The sequence below is a fragment of the Athene noctua genome, chromosome 27 (assembly GCF_965140245.1).
Source record: "Athene noctua chromosome 27, bAthNoc1.hap1.1, whole genome shotgun sequence".
In the NCBI taxonomy this organism is placed as follows: Eukaryota; Metazoa; Chordata; class Aves; order Strigiformes; family Strigidae; genus Athene; species Athene noctua.
The window spans coordinates 7553454-7575151 of record NC_134063.1 but is presented as its reverse complement, the minus strand read 5'-3'; the positions used below and the strand labels follow the sequence as shown (position 1 = coordinate 7575151).

The window sequence follows — 21698 nt, the reverse complement described above, 5'->3', positions numbered from 1 at the left end:
CAAATACCGCCGCGGGCAGAGAGTGATTCGTGCTCGCTTCGGCAGCACATATACTAAAATTGGAACGATACAGAGAAGATTAGCATGGCCCCTGCGCAAGGATGACACGCAAATTCGTGAAGCGTTCCATATTTTTTTTATTTTTTTTTTTACTAGGCCATCGCAACCCCCCACCCCGCGGACCCTTTTGAGCCCCCGCCCCGCGCCGGGGACACCCGGGACACCGCCCGGGGGGTGCGCGGGGCGCCGGCGCCCCCCACCCGCGGGCAGCCCGGTGGGAAGGGCTGCGGCACCCCGCACCCTGGCAGAGGGGGCTCGGGGTGCGGGAGGAGCTGGGACCCCCGAAACCTTCACAGCCGCGGGCCCAGGGGGACCCCGGAGGGGGGCCGAGCCCCCGCCCCGCGCTGGGGCACCCTAGAGGGGGAGAAGGTGGCGAGGAGGGACCCCCAGGGAGGGCGGCGGGCAGGGTCCCCCCAGCAACCCCCAGGGCGAGGAAGACCCCGTCTGACCTTCATCCACTCGGGGAGCCGCGGGGAGGGGCTGCGGGGTGGCAGGGGGCCGCCTGGCTGCTCTGTGCCCCCCCCGTGCTGCCCCCGCCCCGCGTCCCCCCGCACTGGGAGCGCGACCGGCCCCCGCCGCCCCACGGGGTTTTATTTCATCGCCCCGTGCCAGCAGCGAGCAGTCGGGGGGCCCGGGGCAGCCCCCCCACACCCAGCGCAGCCCCCCCGAGGGGTACTGGGGCCCTGCCCTGATGCTCTCACCCTCCCCAGCACCCGAACCGGCTCACGGGGATGGTGGCCCCGTGCTGGGGGGCAGGATGCGGCCCCCCCCATCTGCAGCTCTGGGGGTCCGGGGTGGCCAGAAGCCCCCGGACCCTGGGCCGTGCTGCGGTGACGGGCGGGGGGGTCCGTGGGGCGCCGTGCCCCCGCTCAGACAACGCTCTCCTGGGTGCTGTCGTCCTCCAGGAACCGCGTCAGCCCCGCCGCGGGGCTGGGGGGCGCCGGGGTTTCATCCTGCCGCGGGTGCCCGTCGCTCTGTTCGCCGGCAAAACGCACGAAGACCTGCGGGGGGGGGGGGGGGTGGTGAGGGGCAGCGCCGGCAGGACCCCCGCCCTCACGCCCTCGCGCCCCGCCGTCACCTGGTCGAGGGTGGTCTGGGACACGGAGTAGTCCTCGATGTGGCAGGGCCCGCGGTGGGCTGCCAGGACGCTGAAGACGCTGGCCAGGGAGCCGGCGCGGGGGGGCAGCTGGTACTGCAGCAGCCCCCCGTGTCGCCCCGTCGGGACGATGCCGGGGAACCGGCGCTGCAGCAGGCTCTGCAGCGGCGCAGGCCCGCGGCCCCCCACCCGCACCACCACGGTGTAGCCGTCCCCAAACCTGCGTGGGAGAGGGGGGGCAGCGCTGCAGGGACCGCGGGGGTCCCCCGCGCTGCCAGAGCCGCCCCCCCGCCCGCCCCAGCCCCGTTACCTGCTCTTGAGGTGCTGGGCGCTGCCCAGGCAGCGGAACCGGCCGTTGACCATGATGGCCAGGCGGGTGCAGAGCGCCTCGCACTCCTCCATGCTGCGGGGGCACGGAGCGGGGGCCCGTCGGCGGGTTCCGTAGGGGTGCTCCCCTCGGGGGGTGCCACAGAGCCCGGGGGGGGGGACACGGGGGACTCACCTGTGGGACGTGAGCACCACGGACCTGCCCTCGCGGATGACGCTGAGGATACAGTCCCACAGGAACCGCCGCGCCCGCGGGTCCATCCCTGTCGTGGGCTCATCCTGCAGCGGCCCCCGTGGTGGCGTCAGCCCGGGCAGGGCCTGGGGGCTGCCGTGGGACCCCCCCCGCCGCCCCCCCTCACCAGGAAGACGACGGGCGGGGAGCCGAGGAGGGCTATGGCCGTGGAGAGCTTGCGCTTGTTGCCCCCGCTGTACTTGCCCGCCGGCCGGTCCGCGTGAGGCCCCAGCCCCAGCCTGGCAATGCCCCACTGGGCCACCTGCGAGAGACGTGGAAGGGATGAGGACGGGGGTCCCCTGGGCTGGGGGGGTCGGGGCGCGGGCCCTACCCTGGGGGTCTCCTCCTCCGGGACCCCGCGCAGGCGGCTGTAAAACTCCAGGTGCTCCCGCCCCGTCAGCAGGTCCGTGATGGCGTCGAACTGGGGACAGTAACCCATGTGCTGGTGGACGGACTGGAGGTCGGTGAGCACGCTGCGGGGACGGGGACATGGCTGAGCACGCGATGGGGACAGGGACACGGCTGAGCCCACAATGGGGACAAGCTCCAGGGACAAGGCTGATCGCAGCAGAGGAATAGGGACAAGGGCGCTCCAGGGATGAGGATGAGGATGAAGCTGAGTGCAGGGATGAAGGCAGGGAGGAGCCCAGGGTGGGGACAGGGATGATGGCACGTGAGCTGCGGGGACACGGAGAGGGGGAGCAGCGGGTCGGCCGCGGGGTCCCTCCGTCTCGCCCACCTGTGCCCCTTCAGCCAGGCCTCCCCCAGCGTCACCTCCGTGTCCCCCGTCAGCATCCGGAAGGTGGAGGTCTTCCCCGCACCGTTCACCCCCAGGAGGCCGAAGCACTGCGGGGCGCAGACCGGGGTTACCGGCAGCCCCGTCCCTGCCCGCGGAGCCGTCTGTCCGTCTGTCCGGCGCTCACCTCCCCGGGGGGGATGGCCACGCAGAGCCGGTCCACGGCCGGGGTCCTCCTGCGCGGGTACACCTGCGGGCAGAGCCGGGGCGGCGCTGGGTGCTCCCACCCATCACCCGCCAGCGGGACCACGGGCTGGGGCAGGGGCCGGCCCACGGCACCCACCTTGGTCAGGTCCTTCAGCAGCAGGAGGTGGCTGTGGGGGGGGCTGCTGCCCACCCTCGCCCGCTCCAGGGCCACGTCCTGGTCCTCCTCCCCCAGCGAGGGCAGCTGCAGAGCCCGTGGCCTGGAGGCAACAGCAGCAGGAGCACTTCAGGGCTGCCCCCCCAAGAGCTGCCCCACAGCTTCCCCACAGCCCCCCGACAGCCCCCCACACCCCCTACAGCCCCCCACAGACTCCCACAGCCGCCCCACAGCCCCCCCCGGCCCCCCCAGGGCTGATCCTCACCCGAGCCGCAGGAAGAAGCGGTACTGCAGCAGGAGGGTGAAGAGGAAGAAGATGACGCCCTCAATGGCCATGGCGAACATGTTCTTCCCTGCCAGATCCCAGGAGAGGGGGGACACGAAGCGCCTGTCCCCTGTGAGCGGTGAGAGGGGCTGTAGGAACAGGGGGGGACACCAGGGAGGGCCCCTACGCTGGCCAGGCTTTGGGGAGGGGGAGCAGCCCTGATTCCCCCGGACTCACCGAACCTCTCGAAGGCATCGGCCATTGCCTGGTTCTTCACCATGTCGATGAGGCCCCGGCCCAGGCAGAAGTGGGGGAAGATGAGGAAAACTTTCTTCAAGACGCGGTTGATGTCGTTGAGGTTCTGCCGGGGCAGCGAGGAGAGGGGTGGGGGGGCTGGCACCGGCCCCACGGGGACTGGGGGGGGGGTCAGGGCAGCCCGGGGGCGCACCTGGTCTACGAAGAGCTCCAGCACGAAGGTGGCCACGCTGCCGTTGATGCCGATGAAGAGGTTGATGCACGTCAGGGCCACGTAGGCGGTGCTGGGGATGCTGAAGAGGAAGGAGGCCGGGTACATCAGGGGGGTGATGGACCACCTGGAGGGGCAGAGAGGCGGGGGCTGGCCGAGGCGCTCCCCCCATCGCGGGGGGCACGGCAGGGCGAGCCGGCACCCGCCCCCCGTCACCATCACCCCCTCCGCTTCACCGGGGGGGGAGGGCTGAGCCCCGGGGGGCTCCACCGGCCCTTCACCCGTAGAGCAGCAGCAGCAGCACCAGGGCGGGCAGGTTGGCGGAGGACACGTAGGACTTCTGCTGGAAGCAGAGGAAGATGAGGACGACCAGCAGCGCAGGGACCACGTAGTTGCACTGTGGGCGCGGAGAAGCCGGGGAGGGGGGTCACGAGGGGGACCCAGCCCCCCAGGAGCTGTAGCCCATCCCCGTCCCCGTCCCACCATGTCCCAGGCGAAGTTGCCCAGCCAGTAGGTAACGGGCTTCATCCCGCTGACGAACTGCAGGTGCTTGGCCTTGCTGACCCGCTCCTCGATGAGGAAGAGCACGAAGCTGGCCGGGACGAAGGACATGGCGAAGATGACGCAGATGGAGACCAGCACGTCCACCGAGGTGGCCATCCTGCCGCGGAAGGGAGGGTCAGCCCGGGGGGGGGCCGGGCCCCGCGGCCCCCGCGGCCCCCGGCACTCACAGGGCGGCCTCCGAGAGCTGCTCCTTGGTGAGGTTGAGGGGGTGGTTGGTGGCCGTGATGCCGTAGAGCGCGGGGTCGGTCCCGGCGGGCAGCCGGGCGCGCAGCAGCCCGTTGTTGGCCACGTTGACGAAGGCGACCATGGCGTGCCAGCCCTTGTTGTTGAACCAGACCTGCAGCCCAGGGGAGCCCCGTGGCTCAGAGCCCCCCGCCCGCCCCGGCAGCGCCCGCGGCACCCCCCTCCCCACGGACGCACCTTGATGTTCCTGCGCGCGTCCAAGCCCTCGATGAAGCGGCTGAGGTTGCCCAGGAGCCGGTCCGAGGGGCTGCCCTGGGCGAGGGAACGCGGGGTCAGGAGCCCTCCCGGCGCCGCGCAGCCGGGGCGGGGGCCGGGGGGGCCGTACCGAGGTGACGTTGAGCAGCGCCCGGAGCTCCAGCACCGCCTCGTCCACCTCCGCCGCCGACGGCAGAGCCTGGGAGCCGCCGGCACCCAGCGAGAAGCCGCCGTACCTGCGGGGACAGACGGGCGCCCCCAAAGCTGCCGCCGCTCCCCTCGGCCGCCCCTGCCCGACCCACCCCCCGCCCGCCCCGACGCCGCGGTGAGGGGCCGCAGCCAGGGCTGAGGCCGCCCCGACGTGGGCTCTGCCCAGCGCCCCGGGGCAGCTCCTGCCCCCCGGCCCGACCGTGCGGGACCCCGGCCCCTCCCCGGGCTCACCTCTGCTCGTTCACCCACTTCTTGTTCCTCAGCCTGAAAGAAATTGGGGGGGGGGGGGGGGAGAGAAATACCCCCGCGGGGACGTTCCGGCAGCGCCACGGGTCCCCCAGCAGTTCCCCCTCGCCCTGCGGTGCCCGCGCTGCTCCCAGCCCTGGCTGGGTTTGGTCCCCGCGGCCACCCCGGGGTGTCCCCGCGATGTCCCCACGTGTCCCCGGGCGGTCCCCAGCCCCAGCACTCACTCCCGGCGGATGATCTGGGGGTAGGTCTTCACCAGGTAGTCGGAGATGTTCCTGCCCGTCAGGTTCTGCAGGACGTCGCCCGTGCCCCTTCGCACCTGGGGGGACGGACAGACGTGCTGGACGGACACACGGACCCCCCCGAGCATCGGCCCCTCCCGCACCCAGCAGCGCTGGTCCCCGGGGCCGGGCCCGCTGCAGGCCGGGGGTTACCTGGGGCGGCGGGAGCCCCCCGGCCCCCTCGGGGCACTCAGGCAGCATCCTGCGAGCCCCCGGCCCGCTGCACTGGCAGGGGGGGGACGGCTCGGCCCGCGTCCAGTTCCCGCGCCGCAGCGCTTCCAGCACGGCCGGGGGCACCGGGGGCGCCCGGAAGCCATCGGGGTGGGAAGCCGGTGGGCACGGCCCCGTCCTGGCACCGCGGGGGGAGAGAGACCCCCGTTACAGCCCGGCGTGAGCCAGAGGCGCCGGGAGCTGCCCCCCCGCCGCGGGGAGGGCTGGGGGGGTCCCGCGGCATCGCGCCGGCCGGGGGGGTGCTCCCGGGGGAGAGGTGAGCACCGAGGCGGGGGCCAAGCCCCAGCAGCCCCCCCGGCCCCCCCGGCCCCGCGGGGCGCGGGCACTCACGCCTCCCCAGCGTCCTTCATGCACTCGGTGCCGAAGCCCGGCTCGGCCAGGAGCGCGCCCAGCAGCCGAGCCGTGTCGGGGTCCCCCGGGGCGTCGTTGCTGCCGGGAGACGCGGGAGTCAGCGGGTGGCGGGGGGGGGACGGGGGGGCCGCGGGGACACGGGGGACACACCTGAAGAAGGTGAACTGCTGCCCGTACATCCAGGGCTGGAGCCGCAGCGGCGGGTACTGCCCGAAGGGCGGCACCACCAGGCTGAAGAGCAGCGCGATGCAGACGAAGACGGCGGGCAGGACGATCTGGGGGGGGCCGGGGGTCAGGGCACCCTCCTGCCCCGTCCGCTCCCCACCCTCCGCCCCCCCCGTACCTGCGCGAAGAAGCCGCGGGTGCTGCGTCGAGCGTGGAGCATCCTCTTGAGGAGGAGGGCGCGGAGCTGCTGGCGGGTGAGCGCCCACCCCCTCACCCTGCCGCAGGCCTGCCCGGGCCCCCCCCGCAGCCGGTCTGTCTCCCGGGGCTCCTCCGCTGCAAGGGCAGGGATGGGTCTGGGCCCCTGAGCTGGCAGGGGGCCCCCCCACCCCATCCCACCGGGGACGGGGTGCTGCATGCAGGGACGCAACGGGAGCCCCCCGGCCCCCCTGCTCCTACCTCGCCGGGCTCCTCGGGCTCAGCGTAAGGGAGAGCAAAGGGGGGTTACAGCCACGCCGGCGCCTGCCCGACCGGGGCGAGCACCGGCCCAGGGCACAGCTCCCTCCCCAACTTACCGCAGCCCCCCCAGCTCCCGCAGCGGCCCCCTCACCAGCTCTGCCCCCAGGAGAAGGGGCCTGGAAATGTCCCCTGGGATTTCCTGTCCCAGCCGGGTCCCTGCACAGAGCCAGGGGCCCCCCCAAACCCGCCACCGTCCCTGCCCGACGGCCCGGGGGGCACCTCGAGACCAGGCAGGAGCGTGAAGAGGGGATGCGTGTCTGGGGGGGGGACACGTGCCACGGCCCCAGCCCCGGGGTGAAGGCAGAGGAACCCAGCGGCAGGGGCTGCGCAGCGCGGGGGTCCCAGGTCTCAGCTCCCCCCCTTCTTACCCAGCTCCTCGTGTGCTGCTCCCGCGTCCCCCCCCTCGCTGGCGGCTGCTCCTCTCCCGGCGCCTGACAAAAGGGGGGTGAAAGCACCAGGGTGGGACGGAGACCACAGCCTGGGATACCCCCCTGCACCCACGGGTGCTCCCAGGGGGGACCCCAGCCCCGGGAAGGTCAAGGGCCACACGGGGCGTTGGGGACACCCACACTCCTCTGTGTGTCTCCCCCCAGCGCCCCCCCCTGCACCCCAGCCCCCCGACGCTCAGCTCCAGCCAGCGCCGGGCGCGTCACCTGCCACGGCCGCGTCCACCCCCGTGTCCTGGGTCACCTTCAGGAAGATCTGAGGGCGGGAGGGCGCCGGCGTTAAACACGGCCACCAGCACCCACCCCCCGGCGAGGCGAATCCTCCTGGCAGAGCTCCAGGGAAAGGGGGGGCCCCCCGGCACCGCAGGCAGCCCCCGCCACAGCTCCCCGGGTACCTCTTCCAGGGTGGTGTCGGAGATGCCGTAGCTGGAGAGGCCCAGTTCCCCCAGGCGGGCGTCCAGCTCGCGGAACAGCTGCGCGAAGGCGCCGTCCTTGGCCCCGCCGTAGGGCAGGACGAAGAGCACCTCGTGCCCGACGTCCTCCACCAGCCGGGAGCCGGGCACCAGCTTCTGGATCAGCGCCGAGAGCTGGGCCACATCTGGGGGGACGGGGCGGGCTGGAAACCTGGGCCAGAGCCGGCGCAGGAGCTGGCCAAAGGGGGCCCGAGCCCCGCAGCCCAGCCTGAGGGTCCCCAGGAGGTTTGGGGGGGGGTGGGGGGGGCAGGGACCCCCTTCTGCCGCACCAGCACAGGGGGGCCAAGAGCCGGCGGCAGGGCAGGGTGTGGGGCTGAACGCGCCCACGGGCCCCGGGAGCACCCCGGGGTGACGCTGCGCCGCGGGCGCAGGGACGGGACCCTCACCCACAGCGCTGCCCTCGCCGCCCCGGCCCGCGGCGCTGCCGCTCCCCGAGTCGCTGCCGTCCTGCGGGAAAGGGGGGGCTGGAGCCCGGCACCCTGCGGCAGGATCCGGCCCCCAGCCCCGGGGCTCGGTGTCCCCCCAGGGCGCGGGGTGGAGGCACCGGGCACGCTTGCGGCCGATGCTCGGTGGGGCGCAGGAACCCACCTCTCCGGGGGGGTCGGGGCTGGAGCTGCCGCCCGTCCCGCCCCGCTCCCGCTTCACCAGGGTGAGGTGGTAGCCGGTGCCCAGCCTGGCCTTGAGGAAGAGGGGGGACCCGCAGCAGCGGAGCCGCCCCCCCGCGATGATGGCCGTGCGGTCCCCCAGCAGCTCCGCCTCGTCCATGTAGTGGGTGGACAGGATGATGGTGCGGCCTGGGGGCGGGCAGCGGGCTGGACCCCGGCCCCCTCACCGCACCCCCCTTTGTGGGCATCTCCCCACCAGCGCGTCTCCCTGCTCGCCCCACAGGCCCCCACAGCGGGGGGGGGGGCTCAGACACACAGCGCAGGGAAGAGGGGTGTCCCCCCCGTCCCCCCCAGCCCTGACCTTTGCGGTACTTGAGTAGCAGCTCCCAGATGCTGCGGCGGGAGTGGGGGTCGACTCCGGCCGTGGGCTCGTCCAGGACGACCACCCGGGAGCCACCCACGAAGGCGATGGCCACCGAGAGCTTCCGCTGCATCCCGCCTGCGGGCCAGCAGGGACGGCGTCGGGGGGGCCCCGGGGCTGCGGGCCCCCAGCTCGAGTGCCCGGTCCTGCCCCCCAGACGCACCCGAGAGGTTCCTGGTCTGCTCCCGGCGCTTGTGGGGCAGCCCCGTGTCCTGGAGCAGCTGCTCCATCTCCTCCTTCACCCGCTGCTCCGACAGCCCCTTCAGCCGCCCGTAGAACCAGACGTGCTCCTCCACCGTCAGGCTGGGGCGGGCCGGGGTGAGGGGTCAGCCCTGCCCGCGCCAGCCCCGCGCTGCCCCCCCGCCTGCCCTGCCCCTGCCTACATGTCGAAGAGCACGTTGTGCTGGGGACATGTCCCCATGGCCTTGCGGATGGTGTCGATGTCGCAGCGGATGTCCCGGCCCAGGACATAGGCGGTGCCGGAGGTGGGGGGCAGGAGGCCGGTCAGGATGGACCTGGATGGGGAACCGGCGGGGAAAAGGGGTCACGGAGCGCGGGGCCAGTGGGGCGCGGGGCGGGGGTGCCCTGTCCTACGTGGGGTGCTCAGAGCCCGCTCCCCGGGCGGGGAGAGCGCCAGGCTCAGCTCCTGCCCCCGGCCGCGGCCACGCAGCCCCCCCGGGCAGCCCCCAGCCCTCCGGCTCACATGGTGGTGGTCTTGCCAGCCCCGTTGTGGCCCAGGAAGGAGGTGATCTGCCCCTCGTAGAAGTCCAGGCTCAGCCCGTTGACGGCCACGTGGCCGTTGTGGTAAATCTTCACCAGGTTGCGGATGGAAACGCCGGGCTGGAGCTGGGCAGGCGGCTCCTCCACCAGCGCTGGGAGCCACCGGAGGGTCACACCCCGGGCGGGACCCCCCCACGGGGCAGGACCCCCGCCACGGCTCAAGCCCAGCTCCATGGCTGCTGCCCTTCAGCCACGGGGCTCCGGGGTGGGCAGGGGGCTCACCTTGGGGCGCATCGGGGGGGCCGGTGGGGTACGGGGGGTGCCTGGCCGAGGACAGCTCTCCAATCCAGTAGCTCTTCAGGAAGGGGAAATTCCAGGGCTTGGGGATCCCGTACCGACCTGCCGCAGATGGGGGATGAGCGGGGCCGGGGCCGGGGGGGCTGCCGGGGGCTGGGGGGGCCGCACTCACCTGGGAAGACGCCCTCGACGTACCAGGTGGCCAGGCCGTAGAGGCCGGCGTCCAGCAGCAGCAGCCCCATGGCCGCGGCGAAGTTGTAGGGGTCTCCCGGGATGGGGCTGGCCCCCAGGTTGTGCCACTGGATGCCCACCCCCTGCTCCTCGTAGAGGCAGAAATACTCGCAGCCGAAGCCGAAGGCCACCGGCGACAGCAGGCTCTGGCGGCGGCAAGACCAGCGGCGTGGGCAGAAAGACCAACCCGGGGAGGGGAGGTTCAGCCCCAAAACCCCCCAGGCCGGGGGCCCGAGGGGCACCGGGAGGGGCAGCCGCGGGCGCTCACCACGAGGACGCGGAGCGGGAAGGTGACGTGGTCGCGCCAGGCGACGCACAGCACGTAGGGCAGGTACAGCGAGAAGTAGATGATGCCGCCGCAAGCCGAGGCCAGGTTGGCGCGGGGGAAGAAGGTGCTGATGAGGAAGCACTGGCTGACGGTGGCCACCGAGAAGGTGCCGAGGAAGAGGAAGACGACGCCTGGGTCGCTGTAGGGCAGGATGTTTCCCAGCTGCGGATGGAGCAGGTTGGAGCCTGCGGAGCTCCCCCCGTGCCGGCTCGCAGCCCCGACGCTCCCCGCGGCCCCCGCGCCGTCCCCCGTGCCCTGCAGCCTGCCTTGAGGATGAGGACGAGGAGGGCAGAGCTGAGGAGGAAGGGGATGAAGCTGCTGAGGAACCAGCTGAGCCAGAGGATCCCGCTGCTCAGCCCCATGGTCTTCATGGTCTCCTTGAGACGCGTCTCCTTCTCGTGCACCACCCCCTTGATGATCATGGCCACCGAGTAGATCCAGGCCAGCGTCAGGAAAAGGGGCAGCGACCGGTTCAGGACGCGCAGGAACCTGGGGGGGACGCACCGGCCCTTCCACCCCCAGCCCGACAGCCCCGGGCCGCTCCCCGGGGTGCAGGGGGCTCAGCCCGGGCCCCCCGCCAGCGGGTCACTCCAGGGTCCCGGGGGGCCGGGGCTGCCCCCCCACTCACACGTCGTCCACGTAGCAGGGGTAGGGCATTTGCTGGACGTAGAGCCCCGTCCGCGGGGCGGCCCCGGTCTGCACCCGCACCACCGCCTGCTCCACCAGGTCCTGCACGTAGACGAACCCCCCCCAGACGTAGCGCAGGTCGCTGAAGGGGTCGGCGGCGGGGCCGGGGTCCCAAAACCTGCGGGCAGAGCACGGCGCTGGGAGGGGGCACCCCGCCGCGGGCTGCTCGGGGACACTGAAGGGACCGGCGTCCCCCGACCTGTCCTTGATCTTGTTGGTCCTGGTGACGTCGTCGATGTCCATGCGGATCTTGTAGCGGACGTGGGGGGGCAGCGCCGGGGCCGTGGCGTTGGTGGGGGGCTGGAAGACCACAGCTGCCCAGAACTGCTGCTCCTCCAGCAGCTCCAGGGCCCGGGCCACCAGCTGCTCCTCGGTGGCCACTGCCTCGATCTTGTCCAGGCAGACACACTGCAGGCAGGGCAGGCAGGGCTCAGCGGGGCTCAGCGGGGCCAGCCCGCCCGGGGGGCGCTGGGGTGACACCCACCTCCATGAACTGCGACAGCGCGCTCAGCACCGCGTCGGCATCGGCGTACGCCCGGTGCCAGGTGAGCCCCGGCCCCGCCGCCGGCCCCCCCAGGAACGCGGCCAACGCCGGCACCTTCCAGGAGGTTCCGTTGAGGAACCCGTCGAGGAGCTGGGCCGTGCCCGGGGCCAGCAGCACGTCCTGCAAAGCACCGGGGAACGGCGGGGCGATGCAGAGCACCCCGCTCCCGGCGCGGGCAGCGCCCCCCCGCACCCCCCCCCGCACCCCCGTGGGAGGGGGCGCTGGGGCTCACGCACCCGCAGGACCTGCATCTCCAGGCTGCCGTTGAGGAAGGCGTAGATGCGGGGTCCCAGCTCCCGCCAGGCAGCCCCCACCTCCCCCAGCACCGCCAGCTCCCGGAAGGTCCGATTCACCTGGGCGGGGTGAGGGGTGAGGCAGGGCCGGGGTGAGACCCCCCCAGCCCCCCGCAGCCCCCCGCTCACCTCGGCCATGACGCTGTCGGGGCCGGGGCCGGGCGGCGTGTAGAGGATCTTCCCGGTGACCAGGGGCTGGATGCTCCGCCAGAAGATCTGCGAGGGGGGGCTGGACTCCAGGCTCCGGACCAGCTCCCGGCAGAAGGGACCTGGAGGGGGGCAGAGCCGAGCCCTCGCCACGGGCCCCCCCTCCTCAGGCCCCCCCCGGGCAGCCCCCCCAGCCCGGCCGCTCACTGCTGGCGCTGCCGGTGGCCGCGGGTCTCTGCCCCGAGCTGTTGTTTCGGTCCAGGAAGGCTTTGACGTTGTCGTTGTCCTCGTACCAGTTGAGGGAGGGGACCCGCAGCCCCCCCCCCTCGGGGTGCCCGCAGGCGACGCGCGACAGAGCCGCGAAGGCGTTGGGGGCCGCCAGCGCCCCGAGCTCCCGCCGCAGCTCGGCGAGGCTGCTCATGGAGGAGACCTGGGGGGGAGCAGAGCGGGGCTGCGGGGGACCCCGGGAGCGGGGCGGGGTGAGGGGGGGGCACTCGTTGGGGGGCAGGGGAGCGGGGGCTACCTCCTCCATCAGGGACGCTGCGTCCCGCAGGAAGGTGCCCAAAGCCTCCGCGGTGCCGGCGACGCCGCCCGCCTCCGGGCCGAGCTGTTCCTACACGGGGGGGGGCACAGGGAGGGGGTCACAGCCCCTGCGGGGGGGTTTGGGGGTCCCTGCCCCGGCGCTCTCCAGCGCCCCGCCGGGCTCACCGCCAGCAGCCGGGGGAGGTCGAGCTGGGAGAGGAAGGAGCCCTCCACGGCGCGGAGCTGGGGGCCGGGCAGGGCGCAGAGCCCCCGCCGCAGGCGCTGGGCCGAGGCGGCGTCGCCCCCCCCCAGGAACCCCCCCAGCTCCGAGGCGTCGCAGACCACGGCCCTCAGCGGCAGGCGGGCGGCGGCCAGGGCGAGCTGGCGGGAGAGGCCGGGTCACGGCGCAGCCCCCGGCCCGCGGGCGGCCGGAGCGGGCGCTGCGCCGACACTCACGAGGGGGGGGCTGAGCCGAGCCCCCATCAGCTCCTCCACCAGCGCCGGCGGCAGAGACGCGTTGGTCCGCAGGAACCGCGAGAAGGTCTCGTCCGCCCGCAGGTAATCCCTCAGCCGCAGGGCTGGGGGGACAGCGCTCAGCCGGGGGGTCCCGCTGCCCCGCGCCCCCTCCCCGTCCCCGCTGCTCACCCCCCCGCTGGGCCCCGCCGAGCCGGCGCAGGGCGGGCAGGAGCCGGGCGAAGCCGCGCAGGAGCCGCTGCCCGTCGGCGCGGAGCAGGATCCGCCGGCCGTCGGCGAGCAGGCGGGAGAGGCTGCGGGGGCGCGGGGGGGCGGTGAGACCCCGGCCCGGCCCCGCGCTGCCCCGCGGCCCCCGGCCCCCCCCCCGCTCACATGGAGCCGTCGAAGTTGCCCACCAGGGCCGGGGCCTCTCCGGCCGTCGGGCGGCCGAAGCAGGGGTTGTGCGTGTTGCAGACGATGCCGCGGAGCCAGGGCAGGGTCCCGGCCGAGGGCAGCGCCTTGTTGGGGAAGTGACCTGCGGGAGAGGGGGAGACGGGTCCGGGGGGGCCACGCGGGACCCCCGGGGCCACGCACACACCCGAGCGGGGAGACACCAGCGAGCCCCCAGCTCGTGGCCAGCTCCCGCGCTTGTCACCCCCAGTGCCACCCCCACAGGGCGGGGAGGGGGGGTCCCGGCGGGCACAGGGGGGTCTGCGCCAACCCAGAGGGTGTCCCGGCGGGGGCGGGGGGGGGACACTCACACTCGTGCTGCTGGAAGGGCGGGTGGGATCGTCGCACCGAGATCAAGATGAGGAAGAGGAAGAGGGGCCACAGGAGCTCGATGATCAGCTGGATCTGGGGGACGCCCACGGTTTGGGGGGGGGGGGGCCCTGTCCCCGCCGGCCCCCAGGGCCCTGCCGGCCCCTGTGCCAGCACCCAGCGGCGCCGGGCACCCCCCACCCCCCCCGGCCGCCCGCTCACCCGCTGCCGCCGGCGGTAGGTGAAGTTCTTCCAGAGCAGCAGCCCCAGCTGGGTGCCCACGGCCATGGCGGGGGGGCGCGTCCTGCGCCCGCTGGGTCCGGCTGCGGGGAGAGTCGGGGGGTCAGCCCCGAGCGGGGGGCACCGGCCGGGGCCCTCGCTTGCCTCTGCCCCCCCCCCCCAGCGGGCAAAGCGCCGGCACGTGGCGGAGCTCGGGGTGGCCGGAGCGGGCCCCGCGCTGCAGCAGCGGCCAAAGCTCCTTCCCGGGGCCGAGCCCCCGGGCCTCGACCCCCCCCTAAACCAGCGGCAGCAAAACTGGGAACCTGCCCCGACGCCCAGGGAGGGGCCGGCAGCCCCCAGGGCCCGGCAGCCAAGCGCTCCGTGCCCAGCCCCGGCAGCAGAGGCGGCGCGGCCGAGCTCGCAGGTCCCTTGCCCGGCGAAGGGCCGCGCCCCGGGGGAGCCCAGCTCTGGGGGTGCCCCCCGGCCACCGCCAGCTCGGGGTCACCCACACTGCCCGCTCCGCTGCCCCGTGTTGGTGGCCAGAGCTGTGGACTCAGTTGCCAGCCTGTGGCCTCGCTGCCCACGGCCTCACACCTCCGCCACCTCCAGCGGGGGCTCGGGCAGGGCCGGCAGGTGACAGCTGCCCCCTGCCCGCTCCCTGCTGCCCCCTGCCCGCTGCCCCCTGCCCGCTGCCCGCTCCCCGCTCTGCCCGCGCTCGAGGCCCAGCCGGATCAGCGGGCACCAGCCGGCGGGATCAGGATCCCGGCGGCACAATCCGGCTGATCGGCCGGACACGAGCGGGGCCCGGGGGGAGGATTTATCCGACGGGGCCGCGGGGTCTGGGGAGAGCTGTGTCATCCCCCGCCCCCCCCCGCCCCGAGGCGCCCCGGGAGGCGGCTGCCAGGGTGGGGGTGACACCGGCCGAGCCGGGGGACGCTGCGGGGCCGCGGAGCCGGGAGGGGGGGCAGCGGCGGGGGGGGGCAGCGGCTTTTTTCGGGGCAGAACAAACACAAACCGCCGCGATCCCCCCAGCAGCCGCCGCCTCCCCCGAGGGGACGCGCGTGGGAATCTGCTCACTCACCCCACGGGGGACAAACACGGCCCGTGGCTGCAGCGGGAGCGGGGCGGCCCCGGGGGGTGACGGGGACACGGGGACATCCCGGGGGGACACGGGGACAGCCCGGGGGGGAGGGGAGGCGCGGGCAGCCCCGGGGGACGCCGCGAAGCCGAGGCCCGGCCGGGACCAGCAGCCGGTGGCGCAGCGGCCCCGTCCCGGTCCCCCCCGCCCGCAGCAGCCCCCGGCCCGCACCCCCGTTACCTGCTCCCTGCGCACGGCGCGGCCCCTTTAAGAGACCCCGCGGGCTCCGCCAGGCTCGCGCGCAGGCCCCGCCCTCCCCGCTCTACAAAGGAGCCGCGTGCGTGACGTCACGGAGCGGACTCTTAAAAGGGCAATACAGCGCCGGGGAGCGGGGGGTCCCGTCCCCGTCTCCCCCCCGACCCCGCCGTCGAGCTCTGGCCCTGGCCGCCGCCCCCCCCCCCCCCCCATCCCCTTAGGACCCCCCCGGGGCGGTGGGACCGTGGGAGCCCCCACCACGGTGGAGCCCGGCCGGGGGGGGGGCGCCGGGGGGGGCACTGGGGGGCAGCGACGGCCCCGGGAGGGTCCCGGAGGCTGAGCCACGTCGCAGCTTTTTTCATCGCTCAGGACCGTGAACCCCACAGCCGGTGCCCAGCTCCCCCCCGGCGGCACGCAGCAGCTCGGTCCCACGGAGCCCCCACGGCCACGGCGCTCCGGGGTCTGTGGCAGCTCCCCCCCCCCGGGCATGGGCCCGGGCACTGGCACAAGGAGCCCGCACTTTTTAAAGAGTTTAAAAGGTTTTGGGGTTTTTTTCTTAAAAAAGGGTTTCAATATGAGAGCATCTGCATTAAAGCCCCAGAGGAGGCCGAGGGGCTGCACCGGGCACCGGCATCGCCAGCCCCGCACTGGGCATCGCCCCGCCGTGCAGGACGCGGCCGTCGGTGTCAGCCCTGGCCCGGCCCAGCCCAGCCCAGTCCGGCCCAGTCCAGCCCAGTCCGGCCCGCGGCCACCACCGGCGCCTCGGGGACTCAGCCCCTGCGAGTTCTGCAAAAAAATCCCCTTCAGCTTCGCTTGTGGAGATCACACGAGAGTGCAAGTGCTGGCGGCTCACGCACACTCACTCATCCACGCTCACTCACACTCACCCAAGCACCCATCCCCCGGGCCGGGGCCCCGCAGCCCCCCAGGCTCCCCCCAGACCGGGGGGTCTCTCCTGGCCGCGCTCCCACCACCCCGAGCCCGTCTCCCCCGCGGGGCTGAGCCGGGTCCCGCCAGCACGGGGGTGAGAAGCGGCACCGGGGGCAGCGCGGGCGGCCGCTCCCCTCCTTGCCGGGGGACGCGGGTGCTGCCGTGGTGGAGCATCGCGGCGGTGGGGTGGGCGCCGGGCGGGAACGCGCCTTGGCGGCCGCGCGAGATGAAAGTCCTCGGTGCTGGAGCATCCGCTGAACACCGGGGCTGCGCTGGGGCCTCGGGGCTCCCACGGGCTGCGGGAAACGGCCGCTCTCTTCTCTAGAAACAGGGTCTTTATTTCCTTGCTCAGAAAAATAGATTCATTTCAAAACCAAAAAAAAAAAAAAAAAAAGAGTTTAAAAAGAGGGAATGATGGAATGATGAAAGTAGAGGCTGGAATGTGGCTGGCAGCGGGGTCTGTACACGAGATGGTGCGCGACGGGGCTGGGCGACGTCCCGCTCAGTAGCTCTCCTCCTCCTCGCGGTAGTAGTGGTAGCCAGGGGGGTCCCCGCTCTGGTCGCAGGCAGCGTTGGCCACCTCGCCCTGGCTGCCCTGCGGGCAGTACTTGGGGTCGTAGATCTGGCGGCCGAGGCCGAAGACCTGGCCGCTCTGGTTGGCGCCCTGGTTGGAGCCCATCTGCAGCGACATGGAGGAGTTGTCGCACTTCTCCGTCCCCGTCTTGGCGTCGTAGATGTGTCTCCTGGTGCCGGGAGCCGTCATGCCCACCTGGAAGGACAGGACGCGGCAGGGCTCGGCCGCGGTGCCCCCCCGGCCCCCCCCTCCCAGCGCCACCTCACCTGGCTGGCACACTTGTTGGTGCCCATCTGGAGGCTGATGGTGGAGTGGTCCATGGGCGGCAGGATCTGGTTCTTGGGGTCGTAGAGGTGCCTCCTCGTGCCGTAGGCCGTCATGCCGGACTGGCTGGCACACTTGTTGGTGCCCATCTGACAAGGGGGCGCAGTGAGGACCGAGTGCTGCCCCACACGTGCCCCTTCTCCTCCCACCCCGTCCCCCCGCAGCTGGGGGGGGCACAGCCGGCGCTCCCCGACCCAGCCCGGCGCCGCCTCTCCCGGCCACCGAGCGCGGGACACGGAGCCAAGATGGTCCCTGACCCCGAGGGCGCTTGAGGCACCTGGAGCCTCGGGCGCCCCCAGCCACGCCTGGAGCCATGACGGTGCCGAGTTCGATAAAACTGGGCCCCCCTCGCCCACCCCCTGGCCCTGGGGAGCCCCGGCACCCCACCTGCAGCCCGATCACGCACTGCCCAGCTTTCATCTTGGCCTCGTCGAAGTTCCTCTGCTGCTTCTCCGAGTACTTCACGCCGATGTCCACGCCGCTCTGCAGCCCCTTCGTCTTGGCCTGCCAGGGAGGGGCGGTGAGGAGGGACGGGGGTCCCAGACCCCCCCACCCGCACCCTGGGCAGGGGGAGCCGCGGGGTCCCACCCCGAGCGGGGGGTCTGCCGGACGGGTCCCCGCGGGGCTGTGCCCCCCCCAGCGCTCACCATTCCCGCCAGCGCCAGCAGCGACACCTGCACCTGCGTCAGGTTCCCGCTCTCAAAGAGGTCGTTGGCTTCGAAGAGGTCCACGGGGTTCATGCCGTAGGCGGCCATGGCCTTGATGAAGTTGGAGAGGTTCTCGAGCTGGGGGGAGAGGGGTCAGAGCGGGCGAGGGCAGAGGGGCCAGGGCGGAGCTGGGGCCCGGCGGGGGCCGGGCTTTGGGCAGGGCTGCCCCCACCTACCTGGTGCCAGTTCTGAGCCGAGCGGTTGATCTTCCTCACCGAGTTGGGCTGGAGCTTGTTCATGAGCCTGGAGGGGGTCAGGGGGGAGCGGGGGCTGCGGCGGGGCACAGACCCCAGGGCCCTTCTGGGAGGGTCCAGCCCGGGTCGCCCCCACAGGCACTGGGCGATTCCCCCCCCCAAGTCCCTGCTGGTCCCCCGGGGCTCCCCCCAGACACGGGCGCTTTGGGGGTGACTCTGGCTGCCGTTCGCTGGCACGGCCGGGCGCACCCCGCCCTTCCCCCCCAAGGGCTGCGGGGTCCCCTGGAGGGTCGGGGTCCCCCAGCCCCAGACTCACTCGCAGAGGATCACCCCGTCCTTCAGCCCCTTCTGGAAATCGGGCCCGATCTGCTGCCCCGTCACGCTCTCGATCCACGTCCGCAGCTCGGCCTCCTTCTGCGGGTCGTACTTCTGGGCGAGCTGGGAGGGGACAGCGGGGGGGGGCTCAGGCACAGCCCCGACCTGCACCCCAAACCCCTCATGGGGGGCAGCTCCCCCCCTTCTCCAGGCACAGACCCGCAGTAGGGTGTGGGACAGCAGCCCCCACAGCCCCGTCCCCGGGAAGCCTTTGGGAACCCCCCGGGGGGGCAGGAGCGAGAGCCCGGGGGGTAAAGGCACAGCGAGACCCTGTCACAGGATGGGGGGACATCTCCCTCCACCTCCAGCCCCCCCATCCTGCTCCATCGGCTGGTTTTAGCCCGTTTGTACGTACAGGCTGGGGAGCAAGAGCAGCTGGGCTGCCCCTGCCCGTGTCCCTGCCCGGGACCGGGGACGGGAGCACGAGCACGCCGCTGCCACCAGGCACGCGTTGGCACGAGCCCCTCACACACGGCGACTTCTGAACCTTTCGGGGAGGATGAGGAGGAACTGCCGCGGGGGCTGGGGGGGAAATGCCCCCCAAGGGCCTGTTCCTCCCTGTCCCCTGGAGCCCGTGGGAGTCCGGCACCGAGCCCCGGGGGTCCGCGGCCGCCCGGCGCTCTCCCCTCCGGCGGGGCCGAGCTCGCCGCGGCGGATTCCTGGGTCACCGCGGCTATGCCAGGAATGCGGCCGCCTCCTCCCAAATGGAGAGCAGCTGCCCGGGCGGCGGCGTCGCCCCGGCCGGGGGAAGGGCAAGGCCGGGGCGCGGAGGAGGGGGCTGTGCGGGGAGCGCCCCGAGTGCCGTCACCGGCCCCTCGCCCGTCCCGGTCCCGGGGTCCCCAGGGATCCCGGACACGGGGAGACCCCGGGATGGGCCCGGCCCCGTCCTGCGGCGCGGTGGGGAGATGGTGGCCGTGCCCACGGCCCCAGGGACACTCAGCCGGTGCGGGATGCAGGGACGGTCCAGCTGAGCAGCGTCACGCGCACGGCACCACGTGCGTCCTGGCCGGGGGATCCCGCTGCCCTTCCATCTGGCGTTCTGGAGCGTGGGCAGCTGGTCCCAGTTCCTCTTTCCACCCCCCGGCCAGCGCGGGGGTTTCTCAGGGCACGGGAAGGGGCCGAAGGGACCAGCCCCAGCGCAGATCCCACCGCTGCCCAGTCTGCAAAGGGCTTGTACGGACTGGGAGAGTGTCACTGGTTTAACTGGCTCCCAGTCGGTGATGTCAGCCTCCAGCAGACACACAGAAGCGGTTAAACTGGCTTAAGTCTTGCTGAATCAAGCCGAAGCGCCCAAGAGCAGGCAGCGGCGAGGCTCCCGCACGCGCGTCCACCCCCGACACGAGCGGGGGCCCGTCTCCACTCCGGGACAAAATGCAAATCCCCTGCGAGGCCACGGCCGCCACATCCCCACCGCCACGCACGGCCGGGCCCCGGCAGCTCCTGCCTGCCCAACCGCTGCGGGCAGGGATGTCACCCGGGACGGCGGCACCCAGAGCCCTGGGGTGCACCCGGGGGGCGTCCAGCGCTGTCCACCGGCCCCCCAGCCCCCTCCTCAGTGTTTCGGTCACGGGGAGGTTTTACCTGCCCGGGCAGGAGGGTGCTGGCAGGCAGGGCAGGGGGCAGGCAGGGCAGCGGGCAGGGCAGCGGGCGGGCAGGGCAGCGGGCAGGGCAGCGGGCAGGGCAGCGGGCAGGCAGGGCAGCGGGCAGGAAGGGCAGGGGGCAGGGCAGCGGGCAGGCAGGGCAGGGGGCAGGCAGGGCAGCGGGCAGGAAGGGCAGCGGGCAGGCAGGGCAGCGGGCAGGGCAGGCAGCTGCCCGCACCCCGCGGTGCCCAGCTCCTTCCCCGGGGTGTGAACAGCCCGGCCGGAGGCACCGGTTCCCTGCTCCCCTTACGGCCCCGCGGCGGGAGGGCGGCTCGGGCACACGAGGCCTGGGTGGCCAAGTGGCCAAGGGTGCCCGGGTGTGCCCGGCCGGGGGTCCCGGGCTCCGAGGGGCAGGTGTGGACCGGGGACTGCTCCCACCCGCGTCCCGCCGGGGCCACCAGCCCCGTCCCCGGTGAGGGCCGCGGGGCCACGGGCCGGGCCGGAGCATCCCGCGGGGGGACGCGGAGCTGCGGGGAAGCAGAAAGTGAAGCAGCTCCGGGAGCCGCGGCCGTCGCCCCCAGCCCCGGGACGGGAACGGTGCCCCGGGGGGTTGCCGGGGTGGGGGGCGATAGCGGCCACTGCAGGGTCCGGGGTGGGCGAGGCGGCCGGTGACCGGGACCCCTCCCAGCCCCGGTCCCCCCCCGGGGCACCTCCCCGGCACACCGCGGGCGGGCCCAGGGCGCCCCGAGACCGGGAGCCCCGCTCCGGCACCCCCCGCCTCCCAGAGCCCCCGGCGCACCGGGACCCCCCGGCTCTCCGCATCCTCTCGGGACCCCCAATCTCCACCCCCGGAACTTCTCCGCTCTCCGCCCCCGGTGGCACCAGGTCCCTCCTCCGGCTCCACATGCCCGGGGCGCACCGGGAGCCCCCGGCTCTCCAGGACCCCGAGATGTAACCGGCCCCCCCCCAGCGGCACCGGGATGTCCGGCTCTCAGGACCCCCGGGAGCACCGGGACCCGCAGCACCCGGTGGCGCCGGTACCCCCCGACCCCCGCCCGCTGGCACCGGGCCCCCCCCCGCGGCTCACCCGGTTCTTGACCTCGGCGGAGAGGCCGTAGGACGGGCCCTTGTTGAACTGGGAGCTGCTCATGGCGGGGAGCGGGAGCGGAGCCGGTACCGGAGCGGAGCGGGGAGCGGCGGCGGGGCGGGCGGGGCGGGGGGGGACGCGCCCGGCCCCCCCGCGCTGATTGGACGGGGCCGAAATGCCCAAATAAGGGCAGGAGCGGCCGGATCGCGGGGGGGTCCCGCACCCCGACACCGGGACCCCGGGGGGAACCGGGGGGCACCGGGAGCGCGCGGGGGGCCCGGGGCTGGAGCCGTCCCGGGCACACGTGGGCACCCCCGGGCACACGCACCCCCCTATCGACGGGCACACGCACCCCCCCCCGACCCCCCCACCCCCTCGCCCCGACCCCCGACTCCGTGTCCGTGTCCCACGGCCGGCTGATGGCCCACGCGAGGGGGCCCCGCGGGGGGGTCCCGGTGGGCAGGATCCGGCCGGGGGTCCCCACTCCGCGCCCTGGGGGGGGCCCGTCCCGTCCCGTCCCTCCCCCGGGGTTTATCTCTCCCGTGGGTGAACAGACGGTTGCGGGGCTGCGTTACCCCCCGGGCGGGCGAGTCACGGGTGGGGACTGTGGGTGCACGGGGGGGCAGCTGGGGCCGTGCCGGCACCGGCACCGAGCCCACGGGAGAGGCAGAGCCGGGGGCACCCCACGGGTGGGAGCCCAGAGCCCTCCACCCCACTGCCCCCCCCAGGGGCCTCCAGCAGCGCCCCGCGGGCCGGGGCTCGTCCTCCGCGGGCTGCTGGACACCCCCAAACAGCGGCGAACCCCTCCCGAGGCCTGGGGTCCCGCGGGGGTCAGCCCTGCTGCTGCAGAGTGGGGGTCTCCCCCCCCCAGACCCCTCCGTGCGGCCACGGGGTGCAGCACTGA

At 74.0% G+C, this 21698-nt stretch overlaps 2 protein-coding genes and 1 non-coding gene across 5 annotated transcripts; 1 reads left to right on the top strand and 2 right to left on the bottom strand.

Annotated features, from left to right (window-relative positions):
* Positions 1–29: 29 nt before the first annotated feature.
* LOC141971154 (U6 spliceosomal RNA) lies at positions 30–136 on the top strand. The gene has a single exon (XR_012635258.1). It is a non-coding gene; the product is annotated as a U6 spliceosomal RNA (small nuclear RNA).
* On the bottom strand, positions 49–15062 carry ABCA7 (ATP binding cassette subfamily A member 7). Of its 3 annotated transcripts, XM_074927797.1 has the most exons (51): positions 15009–15062; positions 13694–13794; positions 13474–13567; positions 13106–13247; positions 12905–13026; positions 12716–12837; positions 12446–12640; positions 12261–12350; positions 11945–12167; positions 11720–11859; positions 11534–11650; positions 11238–11417; positions 10953–11161; positions 10695–10871; positions 10333–10555; positions 10007–10228; positions 9680–9884; positions 9493–9609; positions 9194–9362; positions 8874–9005; positions 8654–8793; positions 8431–8568; positions 8053–8258; positions 7851–7911; positions 7387–7589; positions 7199–7247; positions 6914–6976; positions 6486–6503; positions 6208–6362; positions 6015–6139; positions 5844–5942; positions 5436–5631; positions 5226–5320; positions 4987–5019; positions 4676–4781; positions 4528–4602; positions 4275–4444; positions 4027–4204; positions 3825–3940; positions 3526–3670; positions 3315–3438; positions 3078–3207; positions 2795–2915; positions 2639–2701; positions 2455–2561; positions 2047–2188; positions 1843–1977; positions 1659–1762; positions 1467–1559; positions 1139–1376; positions 49–1061 (listed from the first exon to the last, which is right to left on the bottom strand). In XM_074927797.1, exons 2-51 carry the CDS (start codon positions 13757–13759, stop codon positions 930–932), a joined length of 6705 nt encoding a protein of 2234 aa, XP_074783898.1. In that variant the 5' UTR covers positions 13760–13794; positions 15009–15062; the 3' UTR covers positions 49–929. The 3 variants fall into 3 exon arrangements, with proteins under 3 accessions (XP_074783898.1, XP_074783896.1, XP_074783897.1); XM_074927795.1 differs by having other exon boundaries at positions 3315–3670; XM_074927796.1 differs by having other exon boundaries at positions 3315–3670; positions 10333–10360.
* Positions 15063–16259: 1197 nt separating this feature from the next.
* CNN2 (calponin 2) lies at positions 16260–21662 on the bottom strand. The gene is made up of 7 exons (XM_074927981.1): positions 20795–21662; positions 18069–18190; positions 17735–17801; positions 17499–17636; positions 17239–17355; positions 16794–16940; positions 16260–16722 (listed from the first exon to the last, which is right to left on the bottom strand). Exons 1-7 carry the CDS (start codon positions 20855–20857, stop codon positions 16456–16458), a joined length of 921 nt encoding a protein of 306 aa, XP_074784082.1. The 5' UTR covers positions 20858–21662; the 3' UTR covers positions 16260–16455.
* Between the last annotated feature and the right edge of the window lie 36 nt (positions 21663–21698).